Below are 23494 nucleotides of genomic sequence, written 5' to 3'. Positions count from 1 at the left end.
CACAGAACAATAGCTAAATTTAAAAGGAACATTTGAGATAACTTAGTCCCATTCCTTCATTTTACAAATAAAGATGATAAGAACCAGGAGTAAAACATTTTTCTAAAACTTTTAACAACTAGTTAGTAACAGAGAAAACAAATCTGACTGTTCTAGGTGCTTGCGTGTCAAGCAGAAAATTAAATCTTTGAATGAAAACATAAATGTTTTGAAAAATCAATTCATTCTTTGCCCTTTTAATAAACAATCTAAGGCACCACCCATAATAATCACCCCCAAGTGGTTAACGCCCTTCCTTACATTGACTCTGTAGCCAAAAGGCTACTGCTTTATTTCCAGCTAAGTGAGAAAAGAAACACACTCTATTCCTCATTGGCTAATACAATATTATAAAAACAAATACTATTTTCAAGACATACCACTTTGATCAAGGTTAGAAAGCATTTTGTTAGAGCATCAAACCATTAGGAAATCAATAGAAAGGAATCACTTGTGAAAAGCTAGATGCTTGAAAAGGAAAACATGGTAACATTCAGCTGTATTGTTTCAAACAGTATCCTAAAAGCATCTCTTGGGGTGCCCGTGTCTGTGCTTTGGGTGTGGGAGTGCCAAGACTTGTGTGGGAAGGAGGAAGGGGAGGGGAGGAAGGTCCCCATCTGAGCCTAAGCTAACTCTAGGATTCAGTGGTCTTGACCACAACTAGCAAGTGCAAAGCTGCTCTAGTAACCAACGCTTGGTACCATAGGCAGGGAGTCTGAGCACAGGACTGTTTAATTTTCTTTCCTCTTGAGTCCTTTCCAGGATAACCCTTAAGGAACAGAGAAGGAGTTGCAGCAAGCTGAGTTGTAGCATCAAAACCTTGATGTTCTGGTATCTCTTAATTATAAGAGCTTAATAAAGGAGAGGAAAGCACGTTTCTACCCTTAGCCTGATTGGACACATAATCCTGAGTAGAAGAGCCTGTGAATAAAGAGTCGTTGGGACAAAATTCACTTCCCAAACTAGGAGATCCAAACATACAAAAATGGCTGAGAACGAAATAGCTCCCTGGCTACTCTGCTTCTAATACTAAACAGATTTTTCTTTTTAAATTCAAGCCATGTACCCTCAAAATTGGTGGGGAATAAAGAGTGAGGGAGGTGGTCAAGAAGAACAGATGCCTAAGATTTTTCTATTTAATATTTTGCCACTAAATAGGTATACACATTTGGAAAAATCTTTTGATTGCTAGGCCTTCAGTTTTCTTATCTGTAAATTGGAGTAGTTTGGTTCATTCTTGAAAATTCCATGCTTTTATGAGAAAGGGCAAATCTTAAAAAAATTTAATTATAAAGGCAAAAACTTTGAGATGACAAAGGGTATTGAAGGTTAAACCAAGGTTCCTGGAATAGTTCCTAACCCCCCATGGAATTGTGTGAACATTTTTTGGCCAGTGTACGTATGTACATAATCATTTTTCCAGGAATAGGAACAGTATTTTCATTAGATCCTCAAAGGGAAATTAGGTCCCTTTGTAGTTCCTTGGTTGAAGACCACTGGTTGAGACAGTAAATGGTTTTTCAGTCTCTGATTTATCTGGTTGCAGAGCAGATCAGCAGCAATCTTTACATGGCTGTAAAATCTGTCCCACAAAGCCTTCTAGAGTTTCTCATTTATCTTCATGAGCTGTGCATTTGTAATTTTTCAAGAACAGAAAGGCTGTTCAAAATTGGGAGTCCTTCTCATTAAAGATTTAAAATTCGGGGGATTTCAAGATTTATTTCAATAGCAGTGGCTAAAGAAGAGCCATTTTACATCAGAACATTTCAAGCATGTAGCATCTTAACACGTTTCCCCGTTCATGTTGAATTATTTTCCTATGTCTTTTTTCTTAAGTTAATTGACATGAAACAAAAGGCTTGGCTCCTCCTTCCAATCTGCTTTTCTTTTTCTTCTGATGTTTGAGTCAGCTGTGAAATGATGATGAATTAACTGTGGTGGTAGCTGAAGTAGTAACTTTCATTTTTATAACGATTTTGATCCTCAAGATAAATTAAATTCGAGCTACATATTTATATAATATCCTTAAAAGAATTAGTTGAAAATTAGAGCAAGAAAATGACATTAGGGAATCTGAGGAATTGAAAGAGGAAAGATGCACGTAGGAAGAAATAAGAACCAAAGAGAGAGAGAGAGAGAAAAAAAGAACCAAAGAGAAAATCAACGTGATTAGATACAGAAATAGTATCAAATCCCTAAGCAGGGACACAAGAGAAAAATAAAAAAGGAGAAAATTTTAAAATGAGGAACAAATACAGCAACTAGAGAATACTAAGTTTTTTAATACATTAAATGAAAACGACTAAAAAAAATCATAACTGAGCTTTTCAAGAACATCTTTTGGTTGATAATTTCAAGGCGTTACGTGGCTTCTCCTTAATTAACGCAGAGTCAGAGGCCAAGCAGAGAACATCACAGGAAGAAGGATGTTGTCAGTGATTCTGAGATAAATGCAAAAGCTCAGGGGAACAATCTTTTGTGGTAAAGGAGAAGTGTCAATTAGTGAGAAATGTTGATTTTTCCTGAGACAGTATCAAATCGGTCTAAAGTAAAAGGCATAAAATTAGGTTTAAACATTGACTCTGTAACAATTTATTTTAGGTAATCCCAAATGCTCTGTAACCAACTGATGTGTCCTCACATAAGACAATTCGACAGAACTACTCCTAGTGGCTCCTCAATCCAAATGGAAAGTAAGCGACATTCGGTGCCTCTCTTGGTTGACTCCAGGCTCCCTTCTGAGTCCTGTAGTTTCAGGTCACAGGCCCCAGACTCTCCGTTAATCCGAAGGGCGCCTGGGGATATATATATAATATAGCCTCAAACGACCCGATCCCCAGATGACCCTGGCTGGGTCCCCGTATTCATGAGCATCTTCCCGTGACTCTTCCTCTTTCGAGTAACAGCTCAGTTTTTCTCCACTCTGAGCCTCCTCAAATCCCATTCAAGAAAAAACCTGGGCTTTCAGCTAGCCTGCACCCACCCCCGCCCCAGCCCGGGTCCGGAACGCCGCCTCATCCGCCGCGCGGGCGGATGCTCCGGGCCCGGGGCAGGAGGGGCGCGCGCCCCCAACCCCTGCGCGCGCCTGTTGCCATGGGAACGCACTCTGCTCCGCGACCCGAGGGGGAGGCGGGACGAGGCGCGGCGGCGGATCCAGGGGGAGACGCTATCGCAAGATGGCGTCTGCCAGGCCGCGGGATGCGGAGTGAGCGCGCCCCGCTGGGGGCTCTACGCGGCTGCTCCTGTCCCCGTCGCCGCCACCGCCGCTGCGGCGCCGCCTCTCCGCCCGCCACTGCGCCGCGGCCAAGCCCCCCGCCCAGTCTGGCAGGTACCGCCGCCCGCGCGCGCTCCGCGTAGTGCACAGATGGCAGCGACAAGTGCCCGGTCGCCGAGACCTAGCGGGTCTCTCCTATACGGGTGCGTGGGACAATAACGCGTAAATAACTTTTTCTTGCAGCGGCGCCCTGCGTCCCGGCCTGCAGCCTCCCTGCGCGCCGGCGTCCCCACCACGCCCCTCCGACTCCCGACTCTCTCCAAGGTGCGAGCGCCGCGGGCCGATGCGGTGATCTCCGGCCGGCCTGGGAGGAGCGCGTGGACTGGCGGGCGGCAGCGAGCAGTGGGCGAGCGCCTTTACAATGGCCCTGACCCTGTTTGGTAAGTGCAGCGCTTTGCCTGCGCCGCCGCAGGTGGGCCGCGCCCCAGAGTTCGGGGACAGTGGCCTGGGGCGCCTGGGGCGCGGGAGCCCTGCGCGGTGTCGGGCGTGGGCCGGGGCGGGAGAGTTGGGGAGCCCGGAGCGCCGGTCTTGCTCCCTCGCGCTTTTCCCATTGTTTCCTCTCCTGGCAGGGCCGATGGGCGTGTGCTCCCCTGGCCAATTCTGGGATGGGAGGCTCTGAGGTCCTGGGTGTTTTGTTAACGTAGGATTCTCTAAGATGCCAACTTGGAAGGGAAGTTGGCTGGTTGTTTCCAAACCTACGTTTGTCAGGTCGGCAAATAAAGATCCTAGAAAGTTTATTTATTGTGAACAAGATGTCTGTGCATCCCAGCCTCTCTGGAGTTGCCAAATGCATGTGTTGATTCCTGTTGGATTTGGAGGGGAATTTTTTTTTTTTTGACTCGGCGTAGTACGTTGGAAACTAGAATAAGTGGTGAACTTAGTATTTGTTAAAATTGAAAATGATTGCTCTAACATGACAGCAGACAGAAGAAAGTTGATTACTGGAATTAAGTAATCACAGGAGAATATTTTGAGTATTTTGGCAAAGAAACGTTATTTCTGTGATGTAATTACTGCAACACTATTGTTTCAGTGGTTGAGATTTCAGGTTTGTTTGTTTTTTTCTCCTAGAGTCAGCAATGGCAGTGGGTTGGAAAAGACTGAAAAGATACATTGTTTCCTTTTACAGAAACAGATTATGGTACATATGTATTACCTTGCTCAGAAAACTCAGTACACACAGGATGTGAAAATTTAGATGATCAAAGTATTCAGTTTTTCAAAGAAACAAAGTAGGATAATATGTAACTGATAGCTATAAGGACAGTCTTAGTAAGTTAACTCACAATATTAAGTTTCCAGTTACGTTTTAATAATGTCATTTGATCAAGCATCACATACCACAAATGCCTTTTGATGTAAATATAGAGTGAGTTACTTTTATTTAACCATCTTATTTTATAAATTAAATTTAGACTCATAGAGGTTTGATCAAGGTCATATGGCCCTTTTGTGGCAGAATTGAGCCTAGAACACAGTTTGCCAGTGTTCAGTCTGGGGCTGTGTTTATACTTTGTCCAAATACCCAGAATACTAGAAATGACATTTCTTATTTGGTGTTGGTCCTCATAGGGTCTTTAAAGCATGTTTTTTCTTTCTATGAAAGAAAAATAAAAATCTCACTGTTTCCCAATACATTGTATCTAATCTTTGCTTAGAAGCATTTTCCTTAAGTGCATACTTTTTAAATACAGAGTTTAAAATGAGGGAAGGCTAGTCCTGGCAGAGTAGCTCAGTTGGTTAGAGCATTGTCCCGATATGCCAAGGTTATGAGTTTGATTCCTGGTCAGTGCACATATAGAATCAACCAGTGAATGCATACATAAGTGGAACAAAGAGTGATGTTTCTCTCTTTCTGTCCCTCCCTCTCTAAAATCAATCAATCAATAAAAAATTTTAAAAATGATGGAAGGCTTTAATCATAGTTAATTTCTTTTGAAGAGACATTTATCTTTCACTGTTGAAGCTAATACATAGCAGTAAGATTTCCAAAAGTAAATTTCTCTTTAAAATTTTCTGACTAAATTTATTATCCTTCCTAAAGAGATAAGTCTGAATTTTCGAGGTTTTCAAAGGTTATGTTTACAAACTAACCACGTTTATTTTAGAATACTGACTTTCTTGATGAATAAAACAGATAAATTGAGAAGTGTGTGATAAAGCTCTTAAAAGGATCCCTAAATTGTTAAATCTTTAACTCCTGAAGTAGAGATGAGGAAAGGAAGAACGTGGAATTTGAAGGTATAAGAAACCACTCTCTCCCCTCAAAGTGAATAAAGTATCTTTACATTTTTACTTGTGAGAAAATATAATTTAGTTTACAAAATCCAATTTGGTTTAAGTTTTTAAGAACATTTCTCTGTTGTAAAGGACACCTGTGTGCAGAGGCTATTTTTTCCAGTAACGAGAGAACAGCAGCTGCTCTCAAAAGTGTGGTTGCACTCCACTCATCAATCATTTGAAATGTTAGTTAAAAATGTTGACTCTTTTGCTGAAAGACCTATAGCACCTGCCTTTCTGGGAGATGGGGTTTTTAAAGGGACTTCCCTACTATTCCTGTGCACACTCGAGTTTGAGAACCATTGCATTAAAGATAAATACTGGATTTTTTCAAACTTGTCCAATTCAAAAGAGCTTTTGCATACGTTAAAGCAGTCCTCAAGGGTTAGAAGAAATGGATTTTATTTTAGATATTACTGTTATTTAACTAGTTGGTCTTAGTCAGAAGTACCTTCTATCTCTTTATATTTATTCTTAATAACCAACTTGTGTTGGTGGTGAAGAGAAGGTAGGAACAAGAAACTTCTCAGTCATCAAAATCAGATCTCAATAGATTTCTACCTGAGCCTCCCAAAGAAACCATTGTCAGGACCCCATCTTGTGTATCTTGTGTGTATTAGTTGGTTAGGCTAGTCTGCTTGAATTGCTGTAGTAAAATACAATAAACTGGAGGCTTACACAACATACATTTATTTCTCCCAGTTTGGAAGGCTGGGAAGTTCCAAGACCAAGGTACCAGCTAATTTACTTCCTGGTAAGAGCCCTCTTCCTGGCTTGCAGACATCCATCTGTCTTCTTATAGGGCACTAATCCTGTCATAAGGACCCCACCTTCATGATGTCTTCTAATTCTACCTACCTCCCAAAGGACTATGTCCAAATATTATGACACTGGGGGGACAGAGCCTCAACATGCGAATTTGTGGGAGGGGATACAATTCAGTGCATAATAGCAGCCAGCAATAGAATCTGTGTTTTTGCTCTGTGTTTTACATGGCCATCCAGACTTTTTATTATTGTAAAGAGTGTTCTTTTTGTAGGAAGTTAGTAAAAGTTTGTTTCATTTTAAAAAATGAGAGCCTCTAAAATTACCTACTGCAATTTTACATTAATGTATGCATTTAATTTTTTCATGTAAGTATGTTGTAGGACCTCAGTAAAATAATTCTCAAGTTAAACTGAAGAGTGAAGGATGTCTTTATCTTTTGCGTACCATATTAATCACTTCTTTGGTGCTTAAAATAATATTTTAATGCAAATTTCTGCTTTATTTCATGATAGAAAAACCAGAGCCTAATCTTTTCTGATTTTACAGTCTAATTTGGGAGTTGACAATGTGCATTTTTGAAGATTCAGGAATTTTCAAGAATTTTTATTCACTTTTCAGATAAACCCGCCCCTCAATCATCCACATAGATAGGTAATTTTAAAATCCTCATATCAGATATAATTATTCAAATGTACTTCATAGTCTGCTCACTCACCTTGCTTATTTGCTCAACAAACATCTATAGCAGTGTGCAAGAAACATGGTCCCTGTCTTAGAGTTGACATCCCAGAACTATAGTGCTTGCACCTAACTGCCTAATTCCATGTAGGCTTTGTTAGAACTTCCCAGATAGAGAAGCACCTGTTTTCTAATTATTGCCGGGCTCAAAGGAAAGTCTCAGATCATCTCATTTAGGAGTTTTTAGCTGGTGTACCTGACAGAACATGCTGATTGGCCATGCCAGTAGAGTCCAAGTTGACAGAGGTGGGTAAAAAAGCATCTTGCCAAGTCATCTTTTGGCAGGGATTTCTGTCATTTATAGGTAAATGGGGCTGTGGTTTACAGCCCAGACCAGAGGCTACCAGTAACACAATTACAGTCCAGCTAGGCTGGCTGAACCCTGTGTAACTCTCTTCTCTGCGTGGGTAGAATTAGCTCTGATGTTGTCCCCACGACCCATTTCTCGTTTTCCTTTCGTTACCGTATAGTCGCCATCATCACTGCTGTAGATCACTTCTCATACTTGGGGTTTCACTGAAATTTCTTCTTTCCTCAGACTCTTCTCCTGCCATGGAAACCTTTCATTATGCTACTTTATTAGGCATCTCTGACTACCCTGACACATTGGCCTGTGGGCATCTTTGTAAACATCTTTTGGAGCTGTTAAATGGCAATAGTGTATTCTTTGTGATGCAGTTAGGACATTTTCTGATCTCCTATGACTGTCCTGGTGCTAAAATTTATTTTTAAAAGACAAGTCAACTGCACTTTTTCAGTATGATTTGTTTCATCAAAAGCTAATTTTATAGGAAATTTCCACTTTAGTACACACTGCTGATATTTTTATTTTTCAGGAGTTGCTCTCAAAGAATGTGAGAAGGATGGTCCAGTGGTGAGAGCCCAGCTAGTTTCTTAGAATCTTTTGTTTCATCTTTTCAGCTTTTATTAAAATCACCATTTTTATTTAAGTACTTGTCCATATTCCTCCTTTTATTAGTGCCAAAACTTAGTATTTCCATTGGGAGATTTGGTCCTACGTAAGAGGGATGAGGAATTATAGTTGCTATAACTCTGATACAGTCACCATTTCTGTACAAGGAATATTGGTGATGCAGTCTTTTGAGTCACATCTGTCCCTGCAGATTGTAATGTATTTATATTTTCCCCGCCAAGGAGGAAAGAAGGGCATAGCCACCAAGTGTGGAACAGCAAAAGCTTTATTTACTAAAGCGCTTCCCGGACAAGGTTCTCTGGTTCGCAAAATGAGCCAGAGAAGTCGCGGATTCTCCCATATGGGGGTGATTTATAGGGTCGGTAGGGTAATGGTGAGTTGATATGACGTGGCGAAATTTCATTGGCTGACAGTCGTTCTTTTTCAAAGGGCTCTGTGCTGGGCCGTTTCATTTTGGCGGGCATGGGTGTGGACAGTTCCAGCCAAAGTTCCCGGGCCTGGTTCCCCACGTGACCCTCCTCCATTGCCAACTGACCTCACATTCCGACCTTTTAGGTTAGATAGGGGCGCCACTATTCGTCTGGCAACTTCCTGCTGGCTAGGGGCATCGTGGGGAGGGGAGGTCGGGAGGTGGTGGCTCTGAGGGGAGTGGCATATATGGGTGTAGGAGCATCTGTTTGACCGTGACTCGAGAAACCTTGTGGATGCGGCCTGTAAGAATTTTAAAAAGAGGAGCAAATGTGAGTAATATTGTCCCAATAGAGCCCAAGCTCTACATCCATCAGGCATCCCTGATTCGACTTCCCCGTGCAGTGGGACACTCCTGCTTATCAGCAGGGCTGGCAGCCTCTTTGAGACTACTCTTGAGGTGGCTATGAGGATGCTACTGTTAAATGCCACCAGAGGAAAGACATGACCAACACACAAATTAGTTGCAATAATCACACAGGCAATTTATTACTCACAAATCCTTTTGGCGTGCCTGGGTACAGCTTAAGGGGGCCCCGTCGGCATGCTCCTCTCGGCTGGCTTTGGTCAGAGCTCAGAGCAGCGTGGAGACAGTCCACATCAACATTGGAGTCTGGGCGACTACTGCAGCACGGGGGGGCCCCTCAGCTTTAGTACCTTTTCTGGCCAACGCCTTCTAACAGGTGTCAATTTACAGGATTATCACCTCAAACCACCTTTTTAGGAATTCCTCGCAGGGAACCCCCTTTATTATCAATCTACTGAAATGTTTACATTAAACCACTTTTTAAGATGTTCTTATTTTCATTAATTTGCAAAGTTAATGTAAATAACACCAAGCCACTTCTTATCTATGTATAACTTTACACACATACTAACTGGGCTCTGCTTGAAAGTCAGAGTCTGTTTATCACATTACAGAGTTATGGCACTAAGCCACTATATTAATTCCTATCCAATTGGCATAACTTTACTTAATTTTAATAATTATTTTTAATATCCTTTTAATTACTTTTATATATCATCCATATTTTTATATTTCTATATATTTAATTACTATAACCTTATATTACTACAACAAATATGCTGATAATTAGAAGAGGATCTAGGATAGGGGCAGCCCAGGTGAGGATGGGTGGCTGCCACCAGGAGTTAAGCGGGTTGTAGAAGGAGAGATCCTTGCGCAGTTTCCCTTGCAGATGGTGGAGGACCCTGATGCTTTCTTCCGCTGGGCCAGTCTCATTGAACAGCATGGCTCTGCTTTAGCTCACTCTGGCAGCAGGTTCCCGGTGGGAAAGACAGGAGCAACAGGAGAATCTGCAGGGCCCAACCTTTAGGTGAGCCGGAGATGGGTAGGGCCCAGTGGTTCCGACTGCCAGCAGTCCTGTTTGGGGGCAAGCTTGAGGCAAGAGACATGGTACCAAGGTGTTTGCCCTAGGAGTAGTCAATATTACTGCAGTAGGAGTAGTCAATATTACTGTATGGGGTCCCGTCCACCCCCATAACTGAGACTCATGAGGGAACTAGAGGTCCAGAGTGTGATGGCAAAACAGAGAAGGTAGCCCCCATGTCCACAAGAAACGAGATGGACTTACCCGCTACGTGCGGTATTACCCTGGGCTTGGTGAGGGTAAGGGGGGTCTTTGAGTTTGGGCTGCGTCAGTCGTCCATGAGGCCAGGAGTTCGAGCTATGGGCCCACCTGGCTGGCTTGGCCTCCCATTTGGGTGGCTTGACCTCCATGTAGAGGCGCAAGGAAGAGCCTGTTACCCAAAAGGGGCAATTGCTCTGCCAGTGACCGGGCTGCTTACAGTTAGGGCAGGGCTTAGTGGGTGACCTCAGGCAGGGGCACTGCTGGGACCAGTGACCCTCCTTGCCATATTTAAAGCAAGCTTCCGGTGGGGTTCCTCTTTGTGGCCTGGACTTGGGTCGGGCACCTCCTATGCCTTGCCCCTGTTGCTCTGCCGGCTTCCGGGCTGCCACAAGAGCTTGAGTTTGGAGTGTTACCTTCTGCTGCATGCGGGCCTGGTGAACAGCCTCGGCCTTTTCCTCTTGACCATTAAAAACCTTAAATGCCATGTTTATCAGGTCTCAGATAGGAGTTTGGAGGCTGAGAATAAAAGGAGGGGGGGCTCCTGGGGAGCCTGGCACCCAGATCCAGCCAGAAACACTGGAACCAGAGGCAGGACAGGGCCAGGCCTTCCTGCAAGAAGACTGGGGTTGGGCAGTGGGGTCAGAAGCCCTGCAAACCCACATGAGGGCCAATGGCCGGCAGAGGAGGGTGGCCTGATGGAGGAGGGGTTTAAGAACAGAGCGGAGAAGGGAGGGGCTCCTGGCCAGCGGGGGAGGGGGCTTCCTGGAGGGAAGAGACCCAAGCGGAAGAGGTCCACAGAGGGACCAGAGGGGTCCTGAGAGAGGGGTGCCCCCGGGGGTAGGGCAGGAGGGGGGGAGAGGGTTAGGGGTCTGCGAAGGAGGAAAGATCAGGAGTGGAGGGTTTAGCTGAGGTTTCTCTGGCCAAAAAGGACCTGTGCTGTAGAGCAGCCAGCACAGAGATTAGGACGAGAGCGCAAATGCCAGAAGCTCTGAATGTGAGGGATCTCCAACCATTTTCCAGTTTCTTGGCAATAGTTCCGTAAATCAGTAAGGGTGTTAAAATCAAAAGTCCCTTCAGAGGCCACCTGGTCTGGTTATCCAGTGGGTATTGTGGCCAGGCTACATTGCAGAAGAAGATTAGTTTCTTCTTTTTTAGGGAGGGATCAATCTTTGAGAGATTCCAGATAAGGCACTCCAGAAGTGTTTTTGAATCAGGTTTAGATTCCTGTGCCTCCCATGGCCGCCTTCAGTTCTCGAAGTGATCAGAGATGAGAATTGGCATCCTGCAACTCAAGCTCTGGCCACCAGATGGTTAGGTAGAGTGGATGTGTCCCGGACGTCTCCATGGGCACACACGCACTCAGAACGGATAAGAGGTCCCTGACGCAGCTGCAATTATGGACAGGGAGTCTCAGCAGAAAGAACTGAGGGGAGGCTAGAGGCAGGGGACTGACTGCACCGTGTGCTGAAGTAGGTGGAAAGTCAGAGGTCCTGGTTCTTCCTCAGAAGGGAAGGGAAGAGAAGCGGTCCCTTGCGGACTTTGAGCTCCTCCCGGGTTTCGGCACCAATGTAAGGTATTTTCCCCGCTGAGGAAGAAAGAAGGGCATAGCCACCAAGTGCGGAACAGCAAAAGCTTTACTTATTAGAGTGCTTCCCGGACGAGGTTCTCTGGTTCGCAAAATGGGCCGAAGAAGTCGCGCGGATTCTCCTGCGTGGGGGTGATTTATAGGGTCGGTAGGGTGATGGCGAGTTGATATGACGTGGTGAAATTTCATTGGCTGACAGACAGTCATTCTTTTTCAAAGGGCTCTGGGCCGTTTCATTTTGGCGGGCATGGGTGTGGACAGTTCCAGCCAAAGTTCCTGGGTCTGGTTCCCCATGTGGCCCTCCTCCATTGCCAAACGACCTCACACAGATAACTATCCCATAAGAAGCCTAATCTTTGAAGATAAAAGATAGTGATGTGTGTAATTGTAAAAATTTGACATAATTGTCAAGGAAGTTTCTTTTACATTAGTATTTCTCACCCTTATTTGTTTTAAATCGCTCTCCATAAGATGCCTTTTAGACATTTTTTTCTTAATTGTTCTCTCCATGCAACTTTAATATAATCAGAGATATCCCATATTATCTGTTATGGACTGTATGTTAATCTACTTTATGAATAAGAAGAGTAAATTTTTTGACTCCCAGAAGTAAATTTTTGCTTCCTTGAGGGCATTCTTATCACCCATTGAGACTGCATGTTTTAACTTAAAACAATCATAAGATAATTAGGCAGAAAAATATTGTTTGGTTGTGCTTTGTTTGTCATATAATAATAGTTGTGAAGGAATGACATTAGTTACACATTTTCCATCACATTGGTTTAACCTGAGAATTAGCAGGTCACTCTCTTGAGAACAGCCATAACAAAGAGTTCCTTGTTGAGGTCGGGGTGTATGTGGCTTTTTTCAAAGTCCCTCTAGTAATAATAATACCCTTTGATGTGGGTAATTGATGTTTTCTCAATCTTATATAAAGGATCAGTAATAGCACCTTTAAAAAACAATTATTTACCTGCAATATCTAAAACTAAATGAAGTTACTGAACTTTCTGTGCAAATGCAGCGCAAGGCAAGTCCTGGAGCCTGGCATTACAACCAAGTAACCAGTCAGGAGTCATTCTTACCTAGAAAGGGATCCCTATAAATTTTGATTTTTATTTATTAATACAATTCTACTATCTTTAAAAAAATAGAACAGGAAAAAAACTAGGAAAATAGGATGGTATGACCATATTTTACATTGAAAAGTCATTGCAAAAAAAAAAAATCCTGTCTGAGAAAATAAAGTTACAAATTTACATTTCTAATTTGGTGGCCGAGGCCAGGCAGGCTCACATTGGATTCGGGCAGATGGTGGAGAAACTATGGAGCCGGAGGACGGTGGGCCATTCCTATTATTAGAGTCTCACAATGGTGGACAATAAGCAGACAGGGAAAACCGCTTCTCTCTCCCTCTCTCTCTCTCAGGACTCCCAAGCAAAACAGGTGGTGGTGGGGTGTTGCTGAATCCCTTCTCTGGCAAACAACAGCAAACATGGCCCCTCCTAATGGCAGCAGGCAGTCTGCAGTCTACAGTCTCCGCCCTGCGGGCAAGCACCTGCAGCCTTACACAGACTGTACACACATGGTGCTGCCCCGTGCTCTGCACCAATCAGGCAGAGTACAAGTGAGCGAGCCTCACACACTTGTTTGCCCAACAGCTCCCTGTTTTTAAATATAGATTGAGTGCTTTGTGCATATACTAAAAATCACTACATTGTATATTTCAAAAGGGTAAATTTTATGGTATGTGAATTATATCGCAATATAAGTTGTTATTTATGATAAGCTGTTATTAATAAAAATATTACCAGGGAGGGGGGAATATGATGACTAGAAGAAAAATTTACTTCAGTTAAACATTAAAGAAAAGGAAATCCTATTTTTATTTTTTAAAAATTTTATTTATTGATTTTAGAAAGAGAGGAAAAGAGGGAGAGAGAGAGAGAGACAGGAACACTGGTCTGTTCCGTATGTGCCCTGACCAGGGATCGAACCAGCAACTTCTGTGCTTCAGAGCGATGCTTGAATTAACTGAGCTATTAGGCCAGGGTAGGAAATACTATTTTTAAAAGAGTGGTTTCATATCCAGGAATCCTTAGGACTTTTTATGGTTTTAGAAAGTTTTTTTTTCCATTTTATTCCCTAAGCTAAGGAACAAAAGAGAAGCAAAAATTGATAGGTTACCTTTACCTGTTTTGAATTGTTTAAATTTAGAAAAGTAAGCACTGTTGGAAAGAGTTAATTTGCACGATGGAGTCCTTTGTGGGAGAGGGAGATGAGTCCGGCCAGGGCTGTGGCCAGCGCTGAGTGGCCGGCAAGGGGCCGCTCTCTGTATCGTCTCCAGCTGCGGGGCCGTTCCTTTTCCTCTCCACTTGGACCCTGTGCATTTGGATTTCATTAGACTGTGTATCTCATGGTGTAAAGGAAGCAGAAAAAGGATGCAGTCCAAGAAGTATATCTCTGCTTTGACAAATTTTTATGACCAAAAATGTGACATTTTAATAATACACTGAATGTGGTCCTCTTCTTTAACTGTTAAACTTTCCTGCTTTTCCCATTTCTGCCATTAGCACATATCTTCAACCTGTATAGTGTGTGTGCCTTTATATAGAACTTTGTTATTGTTTTTCAGCTTCTTAGTGGCAAAGAAATTTGTCACAGATGATTTTGGGATGTGGTGACTTGTGCTAGGTGGGACAGGTAACAGGTGAGTGGTGTAGATATCCATTTAAGGCATATGTAGACAATCTGTCTAACCAAACTATTTCCCCTGCAGGCCTTCTCTGGTGAATGAATTGCACATCATTATATTAAAATTAAAGCATGAGTTTTAGCAAGTTATCTATAAGGAATAACATGCTAAATATAGAAACTTATCCTCAAATAGCATGAATGATTTTAAATTATGGACTGAAGGTCTTAAGGTACTGAGACAGGGTCAGTATTTTGACTCAGGGAACTACACTATAAAAAAAAGTGGCAAAAATATTTATTTAGAGGTTGGGGCATTAGTAAAAGGGGACCGTAGGGGGTATGAAAGCACAATATAAAAGTACAGCACGTTTGGGGTTGGAGGAAGGGATGGATGATACCATAGCGTGAGAGAAGGAAGCAGAAACAAGAAGTAGTTCTGAGTCTTTGTATGTGTTTTTCTATTTTGTGATCTACTCGTCTGTTCAGTGAATTCTGGGGGCCTAGTATGTGCCAGGTATAAGTTCCTGTCCTCAAGAAACTTATATTTATAGTGGATGGAGACAGCTGATAAAAAATGTATAATTTGCCAGGTGGCTAGTGTGATAAAGAAAAATGAAGCAGGGTGAGGGACATGGGGCTAGTTCTCTGGCCAAGTGGTCAGATGACCTCACAGCTAAGGTGGGTTTGAGCAGAGACTTGAAGTAAGTGGGGCAGTGAGTCATGTGAAGTGAGGGAGTCACCTCATGGAATAGGCTTTTTTTTTTTAAAGCTTTTATTTTTTATTTTTTTACAGAGACAGAGAGAGAGAGTCAGAGAGAGGGATAGACAGGGACAGAGAAATGAGAAGCATCAATCATTAGTTTTTCGTTGCGCCTTGAGAGACACCTTACTTAGTTCAGGGGTCTCAAACTCAACTCAGCATGTGGGCCGCAGAGCAAGATCACAGCTGTTCGGCGGGCCGCACTAGGTCTACAAAAGGCAACTGTTACGCAACACTTTTCTCACTGCAGTTGAAAACAAAAAAAAATCAGTACAACAAGCACAACCGTGCATGCAGTTTACTCAGTGTCACAAAACGACCAGAAACTGTAGTTCGCATCACAACTGCTGTTAACTAAGCTAATATCTAGCTAGGATGCTAGAGAAATGAAAAATACAAGTAGGCCCCTAGGCTTACTTAATTTTATCCAAAATATTTTGAACTTCGTGGATTAGTCTGCGGGCTGCACAAAATTGTTCGGCGGGCTGCGAGTTTGAGACCCCTGCCTTAGTTGTTCACTGATCTCTTTCTCATATGTGCCTTGACCGCGGACCTTCAGCAGACCGAGTAACCCCTTGCTGGAGCCAGCGATCTTGGGTCCAAGCTGGTGAGCTTTGCTCAAACCAGATGAGCCCGCGCTCAAGCTGGTGACTCAGGGGTCTCAAACCTGGGTCCTCGGCATCCCAATTGGACGCTCTATCCACTGCGCCACCGCCTGGCCAGGCTGGAATAGGCTTTGAGGCAGAAATGTGCTGGGCAGTTTTGAGGACTAGAAAGTAGGGCAGTGTGGCTGGAGTTGAGTGAACCAGGAAAAAGTGATAGGAGATGAGGACAGAGCTGCCTGGGGAATGGAGGAATGTTGGGGCCACAGATCTAGGCCCTAAGGACTTCAGGTTTTATTCTTCAGTGAGATGGAAGGCTTGTGGAGGTACTTCAATAATAGCATGTAATGTAGCAAAGGGCTTGGATTTTGGAGTAAGAGAGCTACCTTTTAATCCTTCCCCCCATCCCTTCCCTCCCCTTCCTCCTCTACCCTCTCTCCTCTTCCTCCCTTCTTTTCCCTCCCTCCCCTCCTTTTCCTCCCTCATTCCTTTCCAGACAGACTCCTGCATGCACCCTGACTGGAATACAGCCAGCAATGCCCATCTGGGGCTGATGCTTAAATCAACCAAGCTATTTGGAGTCCCTGAGGCTGACATGCTTAGACCAGTTGAGCCACTGGCTGCAACATGGGAAGAGGGGGAGAAGGAGGAGAAGGAAGGGGAGAGAAGCAAATGGTTGCTTCTCTTGTGTGCCCTGACCGAGAATCAAACTCAGGATGTTCTTGTGCCAGGCTGATGCTCTATCCACTGAACCAGCCAGCTAGCCAGCCTTAATCTTTGCCAAGTATCATCTATATGTTCCAGTCTTATTTTCCTCATATGTAAACAGGGGCTATTAATTCTCTTCTCTCATTTGCACAGAAATAAATGGGATGATGTATATAAAGTCCTTAATACAGTGGTTGAAGATACATAGTGGCTAATATTGCCACTAACTGTTACACATATTAGCAAGGATCCAAGATACCAGCATAGTTTCTCCATTTCTTTATTACACAAGTCTGTTGACTCACTTGAAAAAGTAGTTCTGCAATATTTCTATTTATGTGTGTGGCTAAAATACATGCCATATCCCATTGTAGGCTTTGTCTGAGAATGCTCTGGTGGAGACAGGGTTCAGGGATATACAGTGAAGACCAGATACACTTCTGATGGTGCTGGACATTTGATACTTTCTTTTACATTCTGAAAATGTGAAAAATACACTGGCTAACAGGCAATGCTTACTTTGGGAGATAGTCCAGAATATAATCAGATGTAGTCCTTGCCCTCATGGCACTTAAAATGTATCAAGAACCATATGCTTATTGTCTGGCACATAGTGGGTGCTCAGTGCAAGTTTATTTAGTGAATGAATGAACCTACAACAATGGACTATCACTCTATATATTTAGCCTGTGAATAACCTTGACTCAGTTTAAACATTTGCTTATATTTATCCATTTTCCGCCTTTACTATTTTGGCTTATTCTTGTTTACTATGTTAGAGTAATTGGAAGCTTAAACTTGCCTCTTAGGAATTGGTGGGTCTAACAATTCACTTCTCTACTTAAATCCTCCAGTGAGTCCCTTATCATCATTGAGATTAAGTCCAAATTCCCTAGCTTGCATATAAGGCTATCAGGATAGGACCCTCGCTTACCTGACTGGCCTCATCTCTTACTTTCCTCCCCAGAGGCCATACTGACCTACAGGTAAGTTTCCAGAAGGGATTGTACTCAGTGTGCTTTTGGCACTGTTTTCCCAAGCCCTTCTTTGCTCTCACTCACCACTACGTATCTTGGCAAAACGCAGCTTGAGTAGTCATCTTTTCTAAGTAGTCTCTGTGAGTTAGTAATACCTTTTCTGCATCCACAGTGCCCTGTAAACATCTCTGCCCTCCCACTTGTCACGTGGTGATTTAATGGTTAGTTTATATTCTGCCATCCCCCTAGGTAAAGTTCCCTAATGGGAAAGCTAGGGATGTCTTCTTTGTATATTTAACAATTGCCAGTGTCTGATGCTTACCAGCTACTCAAACAATGTTTGAATGACTTGGATACTCCAGTAGTCTACTATGTCTCCTAAATTTGGGAGTTAATTTTAAGGCCCAAATCCATATGATACACTCCTTTTATTTATCATTTTTTGTTCATTTTATTAATTAATTGAATGTGCCATTAGATCATCCCTTGGTTCTATACTCTAATGTGGATTCCCCAGTTGGAAATGCAGAAAGGCTTGAATACCTTAGAAATCTCTGGGAGCAGACTCTCTGAGGTTTAACTCTAGTATTATTAACCACCAGCAGATGCTTCTAAATTATTTGGCATAATTAGATAACAAATTCCACTTCATTAAACTATTGTTCCTTTTTATTTCAGTGGTACAGAGGAATCATACATAAATTAGCTTGGTTTGCTCATGTTTTACCCTCACAGTAGGGAACATAATCAAATTGAATAGCAATTCAATATGAAAATGGCTAACTTAACCTTCAGAGGACTGAAAATAAAAACAATGTAATCTTTCTCTCATAATAATAAATTTGTGTGTTACATGAACATTCCTGGTCGTTTTTGTGTTTATTGGGTGAGCAGATATAAACAGCAGTTTAAACATTCATATTTTTAAATGAAAAAAGACAATCTTTATTTGTTACTTACTAATACCTCTCATTGTTCAAAAAGGATTTTGAGTTGGTTTACAAAAGGATACAGTGCAAGAGGATTAAAAGCAAGAAGCAGGGAAATTTGTGCAGTGGTGGGACTCAGCTGGTTCGCACCGGTTCGGCAGAACCGATACCTGATTTTTTGTTGAGTTCGGTGAACTAGTTGTTAAAATGGCACTTGTAATCAGGGTTCTCTCTAAGGTGGGCATGTGGGCAGCCGCCCAATGTGGAAATCACAAATTTACATTCCTTCTTTTCTTTTTTTTCTTTTTTTTTTTTTTTTTCTTCTTCTTTTTGAAGCTGGAAACGGGGAGAGACAGTCAAACAGACTCCCGCATGCGCCCGACCGGGATCCACCCGGCACGCCCACCAGGGGGCGATGCTCTGCTCCCCCGGGGCGTTGCTCTGCCATGACCAGAGCCACTCTAGTGCCTGGGGCAGAGGCCAAGGAGCCATCCCCAGCGCCCGGGCCATCTTTGCTCCAATGGAGCCTCGCTGCGGGAGGGGAAGAGAGAGACAGAGAGGAAAGAGGGGGGGCGGGGGTGGAGAAGCAAATGGGCGCTTCTCCTATGTGCCCTGGCCGGGAATCGAACCCGGGTCCCCCGCACGCCAGGCCGACGCTCTACCGCTGAGCCAACCGGCCAGGGCCAAATTTACATTCCTTCTTTAACATTCATCTGCGCAACAGTGTGTTCTAAGCGCTGGTAGTAATGTTCATTCTGTTCATAGGTGAAAAATATTTGACGGAACCATGCTTGTAATATTTATTTATTCATTTCATAAAACTCATTATACCTTTAATGAAATACTACATTTTAATTAGAATATTAGTCTAATTGGCCTACCGCTAAAGGAATGGGTTCTATTACAGTGAAAAGATGGTTAAGGATAAATCACATAACTGATGATGCTTAGATAAAAGTTAAGAAAATTGCAAGTGAGAACGCCAATCAAGAAGCAATATGAAAATATCTTAACAGTTTTTGTCAGGTATTATTTTGCATTTTTTCATTAATATTTTAAAACTCATAATCTAGTTTTATATGCCTCTCTTATTGCTCTTATTGAAATATTAAATGCATGAAATAATAAACTACCTTTGAGTTTATCTTTTTTTATACTTCAAATGGTCATTAGGGCAGAGAACCGGTTGTTAAATTATTTGAATCCCATACTGAATTTGTGTTTCTGTCTTGTATCATAAGCTTCTTCTTGTCCTTTGGGTCATTTCCCTCAAGTTAAAGCCATGCTTTCCTGTTCTGTGTAAGAAATCTTCAACTTGGGAAGATCTCAAGCACCGATACGAGTTATTAGTGGCCCTCCTCTTACCGGAGGTTTACTGAGAGCATTCCTCGTGCCCCACCCCCTCTTCCCGCATGCTGGCTCTTTAACCCTCATCCACACCGTCTCTTCCTGGCCGCCGTGCTTCATAATTATTTATGAGGCATTTGGGAATGTCATTCATTTCTAGTGGAAAGAAAGGTGGGCAACTGTGAAAAGAAAAACACAATGTTTTGATACTTGTTAAAACAACAAGGAAGACAATTCAAGACTGTCACAAATGTCAGTGCTTTTTCAAGAACTGACCTCCCTTTCTCACTTGGGGATATATGGGTTTTCAACAGTGAGCGCTGGGATTACCACCAAGTCTCCATCTCCGGTCTCACCCTTCCACACCCTCCCAATCTCTCTCAGGATTTCCTGCAGGCACTCCAGACTGCACATGTTCCCAGCCCTCTGTCCTCAGCTTGCACCCTAGCATTCTCTCTTCCCTTGCCTCTCTCGTCCAGTCAGCTGCTAAATAACTCTTGCAGCGTGGTCTTTGCCATCGCTTCCATATATATGCCTTTCCCTGCTTCCAACTCTTGTCCTGCCCTTCCTTTCAGTGCTGCAGTCCCTATCACCTCCCTACCTTCTGCCTGCCCCTGCTACCCCTCCAAAAGGGAGCTCTTCATCTTCTGAATTCTTTGTCATTTTATCAGCGAGTCTCTCTTGACATCTGTCAGTGTGTTCTGTCCACAGTAGTCATGTATCTTTATCATATCTTTCATATCTTTTCTCGGCTGATGGTTTCTGAGAAGTAAGATTCATTCTTTCTCATTTCTGTACTCCTTACTATACTTGGCAGAGTGCTTCACGCATAGTGGGTATTCGGGAAATATTGAGTTAATAAAATAGTTGTCAAACCACAGTACTACTCTGTAGTTTTAACAATTCCCAGGGCAGAAATATAAAGCATTCTTTAATTTTTTCTGGAACTTTATACTTTAACCAAGATAAAAATAGTTAACATATTTCAAACTCTATCACATTGTTTTTGTTGCCTAATGATCTTATTTTTATCCTTCAAAGGAAGAAATACATGTATTCCTGCAATATTGAGGCACGTCAAGGGCAGATATATCATTTACTTTGAGATTGGTTGCTTTTGTCAGACTCATTTTGAAATTTTCTGGTGAAATTCTGGTTGGATTTATGCTGCTTTATATTCTCTAAAGACCTTCATCCTTTTTTCAACTTTCAAAGCAGAGGAGAAGGGACACTAAACAGTACCTGAAAACACAGGGCTTGTTAATCCAGGTTGATTTGCTGGTTGCCATGTGTACAGTGTTTACCTGGAAACAAACTGCTTGCAAGACCATGCTAATAGTAGAAAAATGATGAGTATGTCGTTTAATAGCTGTTTTCTGTTCTTGAAGACATTTTCAGGCCATTAGCAGGGAGATGGTGAGGGGAAGCTCTTCCTTTTTCAAGCTCCCTTTAAGGCCTTGGTGGGTTAGGCAAATTCAGAGGATGTTTGCATATTCCTCAACTTAAAAGCTGTTTTATTGTTTTTAGAGTTACTGAATGGAAGTCACTAAGCAGGGGATCAAAAAACTCATGCTAAGGATTGTTTTCCAGATTATGCTGAAACCCCAAAAGAAAGATGAAGTCAGTGACTTATAGGATATTTCATGTGTTACTAATAATACTTCATTTATTTGAGAAAAATTTTTTGGTAAAATTGACTTTTCAATTTCTGTAAGTTGTTTTTGGTCATGCTACCTATTTAAATCTTTGGAGGGCATTTGTTAATATTCTCAGATTTGGATGTTATCTTGTTACATATATGTGATAAAGCAGTTAAAGATGAGAGCCATAAAAACACAAAACAGAATTCATGTGGTTTTTTTTTTCCTTCATCATAATGTAAGCTGGAGACTAGGTTATTATATTCCTTGAATGAGAAATGATTCTCAACTTGTCAGTTCACTTTTTTACTGGAGGTTAAATAATATATTTCAAAAGAACAAGAAAAAGGAACATGACAGATTAGTAAAACAGTACTGAAGGAGAAGGAAACAAACGTGGCTATGCAGTAAGGAGACTTGCAGAATACTGAGAAGCCTGTCATCCCGAATTTCCAACAGATGGCTCTGTAGTTCTCTGGAGAGACTCAAGCCCTCTTGCACTGCCTCGCCCCTCCTTCTGCTGTTCTTAGTGTTCTTTGGTCTTTCCAGACCGAGAAGCTCTTGCTCTCTTTTAGTGCCCCCCACCCCCGTTAGTGTTCCTCCCCCCCCATTAGTGTTTCTCCCCCGCCCCCCCCCCCCCCCCCCCACACACACACACACACACGCGCGCGCGCGCGCGCGCCCCAACTTCAGGAAGGATGGGAGGGAAGGAGCAGTGATTGTAAGACTTCATTCACCTTCATTAATCAAAACTTTTCTCCTCTCATCTTGTTTTTCAACTAAACTACTCACAAAAATTAGGGGACCAGGAAACATGCATATACTCCAGTACTTTCAGCCTATTGTATAGTGTATTTCCACCAATGAAATAAATTGATTTTGCATCTTATTTGCATAATTGAACAACTTTCTTTGATTGTCATTTGCTTTTCTGATCTTGTTTAATAAAAAAAAAATCAAATGCTTCTTTTTTTATTGTTTCAGATTCATTTTGAAATATCCCCTAATTTTTGTGAGCAGTATATAGTTATTGGCCTTAGGGAAAATAAGGCATTTGAAAATTTAAAAACAATTTTTTTAAATAATTTTAACTTAATCAAAAGGCTAAAGTCTCAACAGAAGATGTCCAACATTTTCTGGTCTATATTATAATAAGCAATTTTTAGTTACCAGAGGATGAAGGAAAATTATACTAAGTACATCAATATTAGATAATTTCCAAAAAAATCTGCCCCAAGGTAGATTTGTTTAATTAGTAAGGTTACATTGAAAATGAATATGCAGTTCTAATATGTTGCTTATATGTATTTTAAGCTGCTGTAACTAGATGGCAAGGAACAATATTTAAAAGTTGAAATATTTACCTTTTAAAATATAAACAGGCTTATGCAAATAAAGTTAAAATTAATTTAACTAATTAATCCCTAGATTTAGAGAACAAAATTTATAGTAGTTGAATTTCTTCTAAATTATTATTATTATTATTATTATTATTATATTTTTTGTATTTTTCTGAAGCTGGAAACGGGGAGGCAGTCAGCCAGACTCCCGCATGTGCCCGACTGGGATCCACCCGGCATGCCCACCAGGGGGCGATGCTCTGCTCATCCTGGGCATCGCTCTGTCACGAGCAGAGCCACTCTAGTGCCTGGGGCAGAGGCCAAGGAGCCATCCCCAGCGCCCGGGCCATCTTTTGCTCCAATGGAGCCTTGGCTGCAGGAGGGGAAGAGAGAGACAGAGAGGAAGGAGAGGGGGAGGGGTGGAGAAGCAGATGGGCGCTTCTCCTGTGTGCCCTGGCTGGGAATAGAACCCGGGACTTCCGCACGCCAGGCCGATGCTCTACCACTGAGCCAACCGGCCAGGGCCTTCTAAATTTTTTAATTGAGAAAAATACAGCAGCTTTAAATAATAAATATCAAGAAATACTTTTTCAAACCTATGATTTTAAGGTAGACTTATAATTGGTAATATAAATGAATGAAGTCTACCATTTTAAATTCTCATATTCTATATTTCAAATCTATTTCCTTAAATTATAGCCATCTCATAACTTTTCTTTAATTATAAAAATACTCTGTTAATGCTGAAAACTTGGATGAACCAGTACACTTACAAAGTATTTATTATTACTTTACATACTGTTTTTTAAAGAACTC

The 23494-nt window shown here is 42.2% G+C and overlaps 1 protein-coding gene across 1 annotated transcript in view; it reads left to right on the top strand.

Annotated features, from left to right (window-relative positions):
• Positions 1-3152: 3152 nt before the first annotated feature.
• Positions 3153-23494, top strand: part of CHN1 (chimerin 1) — a 204957-nt gene continuing 184615 nt past the window's right edge. Inside the window, exons 1-2 of the mRNA XM_066346029.1 lie at positions 3153-3367; positions 3497-3693. Coding sequence (XP_066202126.1) covers positions 3675-3693 — 19 coding nt within the window. The 5' untranslated portion in view covers positions 3153-3367; positions 3497-3674. The remainder of the gene's footprint in view (positions 3368-3496; positions 3694-23494) is intronic.

Source organism: Saccopteryx leptura, chromosome 7 (assembly GCF_036850995.1).
Source record: "Saccopteryx leptura isolate mSacLep1 chromosome 7, mSacLep1_pri_phased_curated, whole genome shotgun sequence".
Classification (NCBI taxonomy): domain Eukaryota; kingdom Metazoa; phylum Chordata; class Mammalia; order Chiroptera; family Emballonuridae; genus Saccopteryx; species Saccopteryx leptura.
This window is presented reverse-complemented; position numbering and strand designations above follow the sequence as displayed.